This window comes from Eleutherodactylus coqui, chromosome 3 (genome assembly GCF_035609145.1).
Source record: "Eleutherodactylus coqui strain aEleCoq1 chromosome 3, aEleCoq1.hap1, whole genome shotgun sequence".
In the NCBI taxonomy this organism is placed as follows: domain Eukaryota; kingdom Metazoa; phylum Chordata; class Amphibia; order Anura; family Eleutherodactylidae; genus Eleutherodactylus; species Eleutherodactylus coqui.
Window position 1 is genome coordinate 298,468,675 of NC_089839.1, and position 10,080 is coordinate 298,478,754.

The window sequence follows — 10,080 nt, forward strand, 5'->3', positions numbered from 1 at the left end:
AAAAGGCCCACTGCGTATATTCAATCAATAATATATGTCTTCTGGCCCTGCCTCCACACTTCTGTCCCTGGAGTATTACTGCAGGGCGCAATGCTCTGCACGGCCGATATACCAAAAAAAAAAAATGTGCAACACTGCTAACAGCAGCCTCCACAGTACTGCCCACGGTTAGATGTGGCCCTAAGAAGGACCGTTGGGGTTCTTGAAGCCTACAATAACTCCTATTGCTCTCCCTATAGCAGCTCCAACACGATAGCACTTTCCCTCATCTATGTCAGAATGCATCTGTGGCGAGCCGCGGGAGGGGCCGATTTTTATACTCGGGTGACACCTGATCTCCCCAGCCACTCCCTGCAGGGGGGTGGTATAGGGCTTGAACGTCACAGGGGGAAGTTGTAATGCCTTCCCTGTCTTTCAATTGGCCAGAAAAGCGCGCTAACGTCTCAGAGAGGAAACTGAAAGTAACCCGAACATCGCGTGGTACTCGTTACGAGTAACGAGCATCTCGAACACGCTAATACTCGAACGAGTATCAAGCTCGGACGAGTACGTTCGCTCATCTCTAAGAATAAACAATTGCAGAATTCTTGTTTTCTCTTCCTGCCCTAAAAAAAAAGAAGAAGCTGGTGGACATTTTTACTGATCACAGGGTACTTTTTGAGAGAACCTGGGCATCCTGGTATCACTATTCCCTCACTGTGCAGCTATGGCGTTCTTCAGTTCAATCCCAGATTACAATGTAATCTGTTAGTGTCTCTTCCCTCCCCCTATTAATTTTATAGTCTGATTTGTAAGTTTTCCTTATCAGGGTCGTGGGGCTATAAAGTCCCCATTCATCGTCTTGAGGCCTCATTTATACAGGTGTTGCGATTTTCGTCCACCCAAATCGCTGCGAGAAAATCGTCGCAATATCACAATTTTGCTCATGAAATGTCTGACCATCAGCGCTGCTTTTTCTCGCAAAAACATCGCTGCCGCTTGCAATTTTTCTCACGATTTTCAAGCGGGAAAGACAATAGGACTTTCTAGTGTTTGAAACACTTAGCATCGCACGAAAATTGCAAGTTTGTGTGTTGCAATGCGATAAAACAAAGGCTCCATAGGGAAACATGGGGAAGCGCAGAAAGATCGGACGCGCTGCAATAATGTTTCACCCAGCATCACACGAGTGAAAACATCACAAATGTGAAAAGCATGGGTTTCATAATTGTATGTTTTCACGCGCTCTTGCATCGCGTAATTTTATCACCCATGTTTCACCGCCCTTAGTGCGACTTCACACGAGCATAATTCACTGTGTGCCGCCTGCATGCGACAGCCCGCAAGTAAATGGTAACATCGCGTACTTGTTGCTTGACGCTGATGGTCATGCATTAACTTGGCGTGTATGTGTGCACAATACATGCCAAGATAGAACATGCTGCTGTCTTTCTCACGCACATATTTTCAACATGGGAGCCGCACGCTGTAATGATACGTTCGTGTAAAGGAGCCCTTAGGACCCTTCTATCATTTTTATAGGTTGCATCAGCAACATTATATTTCGCAACTTATTATCTATCTAGTTTGACTCTTCTAGTCTGGGTCCCTATGATGACAGGACTGTTCATACAGTTTTGTACTTGTTGTTTTAAAGAAAACTAATAAAACTTATGTAAACTCAGAAAAAAATGTTGTGTCATCAAGGGGTTAATGTAGGATTCCAAATAAAACCTAGTATGTTGCACTTCCCTCCTTTGCATTGTATACTTGTGTCAGTGCAACATTGTATCTCTTTTGTATCTGGTTTGTTTACAGATTCTGCACACTGATGACATCAGAGGACAAGGGGGCGTCACCTCTCCGCCTCCTGTGATGGTGATGACAACGCCTCCGTCCTCCACCAATCCACTACAGCTGCAGCGTGGAATCTACTCATAAGAAGGGGGGTAAGCACAGTGCACACTGCTACAAGCAGCACCATGCAGGACCAGGCGCACAGGCAGTGCTCTACACATGGCTACCTGGGGGCATTTAAACACTTTGCCACTGAGGCGATCCATGCAGGGCAGGAACCTGAGCAATGGAACTCGATGGCAGTGGTGCCACCCATCTCCCTCTCCACCACCTTCAAGCAGCATGGTCCAGGAGAGCATGCGGTGAGTTTCAGGACAATAGACAGAACTATATATAGTTGTCTTCATTTCTCCATACATTAAGGCAAGATAGAAATGTCTAAGGCTAATTATATATAATACATATTTTCTATCCTCTAGAGCCTGAGAAACTTCCATTTTTGCCTTGATTTATGGAGAAATTCTTGCTCTTGTATGTCATTAATGACTATAAATAGAGATGAGCGAGCACCAAAATGCTCGGGTGCTCGTTATTCGAGACGAACTTTTCGTGATGCTCGAGGGTTCGTTTTCGAATAACGAACCCCATTGAAGTCAATGGGCGACCCGAGCATTTTTGTATTTCGCCGATGCTCGCTAAGGTTTCCATGTGTGAAAATCTGGGCAATTCAAGAAAGTGATGGGAACAACACAGCAACGGATAGGGCAGGCGAGGGGCTACATGTTGGGCTGCATCTCAAGTCCCCAGGTCCCACTATTAAGCCACAATAGCGGCAAGAGTGCCCCCCCCCCTCCCAACAACTTTAACATCTGAAAAGCCCTCATTAGCAATGCATACCTTAGCTAAGCACCACACTACCTCCAACAAAGCACAATCACTACCTGCATGACACTCCACTGCCACCTCTCCTGGGTTACATGCTGCCCACCCCCCCCCCCCCCCCTGCACGACCCAGTGTCCACAGCGCACACCAAACTGTCCCTGCCCAGCCTTCAGCTGCCCTCATGCCACGCCACACTCATGTCTATTTATAAGTGCGTCTGCCACAGGAAAAGCAGGCACACACTGCAGAGGGTTGGCACGGCTAGGCAGCGACCCTCTTTAAAAGGGGAAGGGCAATAGCCCACAATGCTGTACAGAAGCAATGAGAAATATAATCCTGTGCCTCCTCCATCTGGAGCTGCACACGTGGGCATAGCAATGGGGAACCTATGTGCCACACACTATTCATTCTGTCAAGGTGTCTGCATGCCCCAGTCAGACCAGGCTTTTTAATTCATAGACACAGGCAGGTACAACTCCCTATTGTGAAGTCCCTGTGGACCGACAGCATGGGTGGCTCCCTGGAACCCACCGGCGGTACATAAAAATATCCCATTGCAGTGCCCATCACAGCTGAGGTAGTAATGTCGTGCTTAATGCAGGTGGGCTTCGGCCCCACACTGCATGCCCCAGTCAGACTGGGGTTCTTTAGAAGTGGAAACAGATGCATTTATAATTCCCTGTGGACCCACAGCATGGGTGGGTGCCAGGAAGCCACCGGCGCGGTACATAAAAATATCCCATTGCATTGCCCAACACAGCGGATGTAACATCAGCTGTAATGCAGGTGGGCTAAAAATTAATTGGATTACACTGTAGGCGAGGGCCCACAAAAATTGCTGTATCAACAGTACTAATGTACCTCAGAAAAATTGGCCATGGCCAACCAAGAGGGCAGGTGAAACCCATTAATCGCTTTGGTTAATGTGGCTTAATTGGTAACTAGGCCAGGAGGCAGCCCAGTTAAAATAAAAATTGGTGGAGGTGAAAGTTTCAACGCTTTAATGAGCATTGAAACGTATAAAAATTGTTTAGAAAAAATTATGACTGAGCCTTGTGGGCCTAAGAAAAATTGCCCGTTCGGCGTGATTATGTGAGGTTTCAGGAGGAGGAGCAGGAGGAGGAGGAGGAGGAATATTATACACAGATTGATGAAGCAAAAAGGTCCCTGTTTTTGATGGGGATACAGAACGATGCTTCCATCTGCGGGTGCAGCCTACGTATTGCTTAGGTATCGCTGCTGTCCGCTGGTGGAGAAGAGAAGTCTGGGGAAATCTAGGCTTTGTTCATCTTGATGAGTGTAAGCCCGTTGGCACTGCCGGTTGACAGACGGGTACGCTTATCCGTGATGATTCCCCCAGCCGCACTAAACACCCTTTCTGACAAGACGCTAGCCGCAGGACAAGCAAGCACCTCCAGGGCATACAGCGCGAGTTCAGGCCACGTGTCCAGCTTCGACACCCAGTAGTTGTAGGGGGCAGAGGCGTCACGGAGGACGGTCGTGCGATCGGCTACGTACTCCCTCACCATCCTTTTACAGTGCTCCCGCCGACTCAGCCGTGACTGGGGAGCGGTGACAGTCTTGCTGGGGAGCCATAAAGCTGTCAAGGGCCTTAAAGAGTGTTGGCCTGCCTGTGCTGTACATGCTGCCTGATCTCTGCGCCTCCCCTGCTACCTGGCCCTCGGAACTGCGCCTTTGGCCACTAGCGCTGTCGTATGGGAATTTTACCATCAGTTTGTCCGCCAGGGGTCCTGTGGTATAGCAACACTCTCGAACCCCTTTCCTCTTCGGGTATGAGAGTGGAAAGGTTCTCCTAATACCGTGGGTCGAGCAGTGTGTACACCCAGCAATCCGTAGTGGCCAGAACGCGTGATCCTTCTTCCTCCCTCCTTCCTTCTCCCTCTCCTTCTTCCTTCTTCCTCTCCTTCCTTCCCTCCTCCTCCTCCTTCCTTCCCTCTCTCCTCCTTCCTTCCCTCTCTCCTCCCTCCTTCCTCTCTCCTCCCTCCTTCCCTCTCTCCTCCCTCCTTCCCTCTCTCCTCCCTCCTTCCTCTCTCCCTTCCCCCCCCCCTCTCCCTTCTCCCCCCCCTCTCCCTTCTCCCCCCCCCTCTCCCTTCTCCCCCCCCCTCTCCCTTCTCCCCCCCCTCTCCCTTCTCCCCCCTCTCCTTCTCCCCCCCTCTCCCTTCTCCCCCCCTCTCCCTTCTCCCCCCCTCTCCCTTCTCCCCCCCCCCCTCTCCCTTCTCCCCCCCCTCTCCCTTCTCCCCCCCTCCCCCCTTCTCCCCCCTCTCCCTTCTCCCCCCCTCTCCCTTCTCCCCCCCCTCTCCCTTCTCCCCCCCCTCTCCCTTCTCCCCCCCTCTCCCTTCTCCCCCCCTCTCTTCTCCCCCCCTCTCCCTTCTCCCCCCTCTCTTCTCCCCCCCCCCTCTCTCTCCCCCCCACTCCCTTCTCCCCCCCTCTCCCTTCTCCCCCCCTCTCTTCTCCCCCCCTCTCCCTTCTCCCCCCCTCTCCCTTCTCCCCCCTCCCTTCTCCCCCCCTCTCCCTTCTCCCCCCTCCCTTCTCCCCCCTCCCTTCTCCCCCCCTCTCCCTTCTCCCCCTCCCTTCTCCCCCCCTCTCCCTTCTCCCCCCCCCCCCCTCTCCCTTCTCCCCCCCCTCTCCCTTCTCCCCCCCCTCTCCCTTCTTCCCCCCTCTCCCTTCTTCCCCCCCCCTCTCCCTTCTCCCCCCCCTCCCTTCTCCCCCCCCTCTCCCTTCTCCCCCCCCCTCTCCCTTCTCCCCCCCCCCCCCCTCTCCCTTCTCCCCCCTCTCCCTTCTCCCCCCCCCTCTCCCTTCTCCCCCCCCTCTCCCTTCTCCCCCTCTCCCTTCTCCCCCCTCTCCCTTCTCCCCCCTCTCCCTTCTCCCCCTCTCTCCCTTCTCCCCCCCTCTCCCTTCTCCCCCCCCCCTCTCCCTTCTCCCCCCTCTCTCCCTTCTCCCCCCCTCTCTCCCTTCTCCCCTCTCTCCCTTCCCCCCTCTCCCTTCTCCCCCCCCCACTCTCCCTTCTCCCCCCCCCCCCACTCTCCCTTCTCCCCCCCCCTCTCCCTTCTCCCCCCCCCTCCCTCTCCTCTCTCCCCCCCCCTCTCCCTTCTCCCCCCCCCCCCACTCTCCCTTCTCCCCCCCCCTCTCCCTTCTCCCCCCCCCCCTCTCCCTTCTCCTCCCCCCCCCCCCCCTCTCCCTCTCCCCCTCTCTCCCTTCTCCCCCCCTCTCCCTTCTCCCCCCCCTCTCCCTTCTCCCCCCCCTCTCCCTTCTCCCCCCCCTCTCCCTTCTCCCCCCCCCTCTCTCTTCTCCCCCCCCTCTCCCTTCTCCCCCCCCTCTCCCTTCTCCCCCCCCTCTCCCTTCTCCCCCCCCCCTCTCCCTTCTCCCCCCCCTCTCTCCTTCTCCCCCCCTCTCTCCCTTCTCCCCCCTCTCTCCCTTCTCCCCCCTCTCTCCCTTCTCCCCCCCCCACTCTCCCTTCTCCCCCCCCCCCCACTCTCCCTTCTCCCCCCCCACTCTCCCTTCTCCCCCCCCCCCACTCTCCCTTCTCCCCCCCTCTCCCTTCTCCCCCCCTCTCCCCTTCTCCCCCCCCCCCTCTCCCTTCTCCCCCCCTCTCTCCCTTCTCCCTTCTCCCCCCCTCTCCCTTCTCCCCCCTCTCCCTTCTCCCCCCCTCTCCCTTCTCCCCCCCTCTCCCTTCTCCCCCCCTCTCCCTTCTCCCCCCCCCTCTCTCCTTCTCATCTCCCTTCTCTACCCCCTCTCCCTTCTCTACCCCCTCTCCTTCTCTACCCCCTCTCCCTTCTCCCCCCCCCTCCCTTCTCCCCCCCCCTCCCTTCTGCCCCCCCTCTCCCCTTCTCCCCCCCTCTCCCTTCTCCCCCCCTCTCCCTTCTCCCCCCCCCTCTCCCTTCTGCCCCCCTCTCCCTTCTCCCCCCCTCTCCCTTCTCCCCCCTCCCTTCTCCCCCCCTCTCCCTTCTCCCCCCCTCTCCCTTCTCCCCCCCTCTCCTTCTTCCCCCCCCTCGACCCTTCTGCCCCCCCTCGACCCTTCTCCCCCCCCCCCCCCCTCTCCCTTCTCCCCCCCTCTCCCTTCTCCCCCCCCCTCTCCCTTCTCCCCCCCCCTCTCCCTTCTCCCCCCTCTCCCTTCTCCCCCCCTCTCCCTTCTCCCCCCCTCTCCCTTCTCCCCCCCTCTCCATTCTCTCCCCCCTCTTCCTTCTCTCCCCCCCTCTCCTTCTCTCCCCCCCCCCTCTCCCTTCTCTCCCCCCCCCTCTCCCTTCTCTCCCCCCCCCTCTCCCTTCCCCCCCCCCTCTCCCTTCTCCCCCCCCCCTCTCCTTCTCCCCCCCCCTCTCCCTTCTCCCCCCCCCTCTCCCTTCTCCCCCCCTCTCCCTTCTCCCCCCTCTCCCTTCTCCCCCCCCCCCCTCTCCTTCTCTCCCCCCCTCTCCCTTCTCTCCCCCCCTCTCCCTTCTCCCCCCTCTCCCTTCTCCACCCCCTCTCCCTTCTCCCCCCCCTCTCCCTTCTCCACCCCCTCTCCCTTCTCCCCCCCCCTCCCTTCTCCCCCCCCCTCCCTTCTCCCCCCCCCCTCCCTTCTCCCCCCCTCTCCCTTCTCCCCCCCTCTCCCTTCTCCCCCCCCCCCCCTCTCCCTTCTCCCCCCCCCCCCCTCTCCCTTCTCCCCCCCCCTCTCCTTCTCCCCCCCCCCCTCTCCTTCTCCCCCCCCCCTCTCCCTTCTCCCCCCTCTCTCCCTTCTCCCCCCCTCTCCCTTCTCCCCCCCCCTCTCCCTTCTCCCCCCCTCTCCCTTCTCCCCCCCCCTCTCCCTTCTCCCCCCCCCTCTCTCTTCTCCCCCCCCCCCTCTCCCTTCTCCCCCCCTCTCCCTTCTCCCCCCCCTCTCCCTTCTCCCCCCCCCCCTCTCCCTTCTCCCCCCCCCCTCTCCCTTCTCCCCCCCCCCCTCTCCCTTCTCCCCCCCCCTCTCCCTTCTCCCCCCCCCTCTCCCTTCTCCCCCCCTCTCTCCCTTCTCCCCCCTCTCTCCCTTCCTCCCCCCCTCTCTCCCTTCTCCCCCCCCCACTCTCCCTTCTCCCCCCCCCCCACTCTCCCTTCTCCCCCCCCACTCTCCCTTCTCCCCCCCCCCCCCCACTCTCCCTTCTCCCCCCCTCTCCCTTCTCCCCCCCTCTCCCTTCTCCCCCCCCCCCCTCTCCCTTCTCCCCCCCTCTCTCCCTTCTCCCTTCTCCCCCCCTCTCCCTTCTCCCCCCTCTCCCTTCTCCCCCCCTCTCCCTTCTCCCCCCCTCTCCCTTCTCCCCCCCTCTCCCTTCTCCCCCCCCTCTCCCTTCTCCCCCCCCTCTCCCTTCTCCACCCCCTCTCCCTTCTCTACCCCCTCTCCCTTCTCTACCCCCTCTCCCTTCTCTACCCCCTCTCCCTTCTCCCCCCCCCTCCCTTCTCCCCCCCCCTCCCTTCTCCCCCCCCTCTCCCTTCTCCCCCCCTCTCCCTTCTCCCCCCCCCCTCTCCCTTCTGCCCCCCTCTCCCTTCTCCCCCCCTCTCCCTTCTCCCCCTCCCTTCTCCCCCCCTCTCCCTTCTCCCCCCCTCTCCCTTCTCCCCCCCCTCTCCCTTCTCCCCCCCCCTCGACCCTTCTGCCCCCCCTCGACCCTTCTCCCCCCCCCCCCCCCTCTCCCTTCTCCCCCCCCTCTCCCTTCTCCCCCCCCTCTCCCTTCTCCCCCCCTCTCCCTTCTCCCCCCTCTCCCTTCTCCCCCCCTCTCCCTTCTCCCCCCCTCTCCCTTCTCCCCCCTCTCCATTCTCTCCCCCCCTCTTCCTTCTCTCCCCCCCTCTCCCTTCTCTCCCCCCCCCCTCTCCCTTCTCTCCCCCCCCCTCCCTTCTCTCCCCCCCCCCCTCTCCCTTCTCCCCCCCTCTCCCTTCTCCCCCCTCCCTTCTCCCCCCCTCTCCCTTCTCCCCCCCCTCTCCCTTCTCCCCCCCCTCTCCCTTCTCCCCCCCCTCGACCCTTCTGCCCCCCCTCGACCCTTCTCCCCCCCCTCTCCTTCTCCCCCCCCTCTCCCTTCTCCCCCCCTCTCCCTTCTCCCCCCCTCTCCCTTCTCCCCCCCCTCTCCCTTCTCCCCCCCTCTCCCTTCTCCCCCCCTCTCCCTTCTCCCCCCCTCTCCATTCTCTCCCCCCCTCTTCCTTCTCTCCCCCCTCTCCCTTCTCTCCCCCCCCCTCTCCCTTCTCTCCCCCCCCCTCTCCCTTCTCTCCCCCCCCCCCTCTCCCTTCCCCCCCCCCCCTCTCCCTTCTCCCCCCCCTCTCCCTTCTCCCCCCCCTCTCCTTCTCCCCCCCCCTCTCCCTTCTCCCCCCCTCTCCCTTCTCCCCCCCCCTCTCCCTTCTCTCCCCCCCTCTCCCTTCTCTCCCCCCCTCTCCCTTCTCCCCCTCTCCCTTCTCCACCCCTCTCCCTTCTCCCCCCCTCTCCCTTCTCCACCCCCTCTCCTTCTCCCCCCCCCTCCCTTCTCCCCCCCCCCTCCCTTCTCCCCCCCCCCCTCCCTTCTCCCCCCCCCCCTCCCTTCTCCCCCCCTCTCCCTTCTCCCCCCCTCTCCCTTCTCCCCCCCCCCCTCTCCCTTCTCCCCCCCCTCTCCCTTCTCCCCCCCCCCTCTCCCTTCTCCCCCCCCTCGACCCTTCTCCCCCCCCTCTCCCTTCTCCCCCCCTCTCCCTTCTCCCCCCCCTCTCCTTCTCCCCCCCCCTCTCCCTTCTCCCCCCCTCCCTTCCCCCCCTCTCCATTCTCTCCCCCCTCTCCCTTCTCTCCCCCCCCTCTCCCTTCTCTCCCCCCCCCCCTCTCCCTTCTCTCCCCCCCCCCCCCTCTCCTTCTCTCCCCCCCTCTCCCTTCTCTCCCCCCCTCTCCCTTCTCTCCCCCCCCTCTCCCTTCTCTCCCCCCCCCCTCTCCCTTCTCTCCCCCGCCCCCCCTCTCCTTCTCTCCCCCCCCCCCCCCTCTCCCTTCTCTCCCCCCCTCTCCCTTCTCTCCCCCCCTCTCCCTTCTCTCCCCCCCCTCTCCCTTCTCTCCCCCCCCCCCCTCTCCCTTCTCTCCCCCCCCCCTCTCTCCCTTCTCTCCCCCCCCCCTCTCCCTTCTCTCCCCCCCCTCCCTTCTCTCCCCCCCCCCCCCCTCTCCCCTCCCTTCTCTCCCCCCCCCTCTCCTTCTCTCCCCCCCCCTCTCCCTTCTCTCCCCCCCCCTCTCCCTTCTCTCCCCCCCCTCCTCCCTTCTCCCCCCCCTCTCCCTTCTCTCCCCCCCCCCCCTCTCCCTTCTCTCCCCCCCCTCTCCCTTCCTCTTTCCTCTTCCTCTCCCTTCTCCCCCCCTCTCCCTTCCTCTTTTCTCTTTCCTCTCCTCCTCCCCCCTCTCCTTCCTCTTTCCTCTTTCCTCTCCCTCCTCCCCCCCTCTCCCTTCCTCTTTCCTCTTTCCTCTCCCTCCTCCCCCA

The 10,080-nt window shown here is 60.7% G+C and overlaps 1 protein-coding gene across 1 annotated transcript in view; it reads left to right on the plus strand.

Annotated features, from left to right (window-relative positions):
* Window positions 1-1,914: 1,914 nt before the first annotated feature.
* Window positions 1,915-10,080, plus strand: part of LOC136621918 (cystathionine gamma-lyase-like) — a 44,607-nt gene continuing 36,441 nt past the window's right edge. Inside the window, exon 1 of the mRNA XM_066597778.1 lies at window positions 1,915-2,138. Within this exon, the coding sequence (XP_066453875.1) occupies window positions 1,962-2,138 (177 nt within the window). The 5' untranslated portion in view covers window positions 1,915-1,961. The remainder of the gene's footprint in view (window positions 2,139-10,080) is intronic.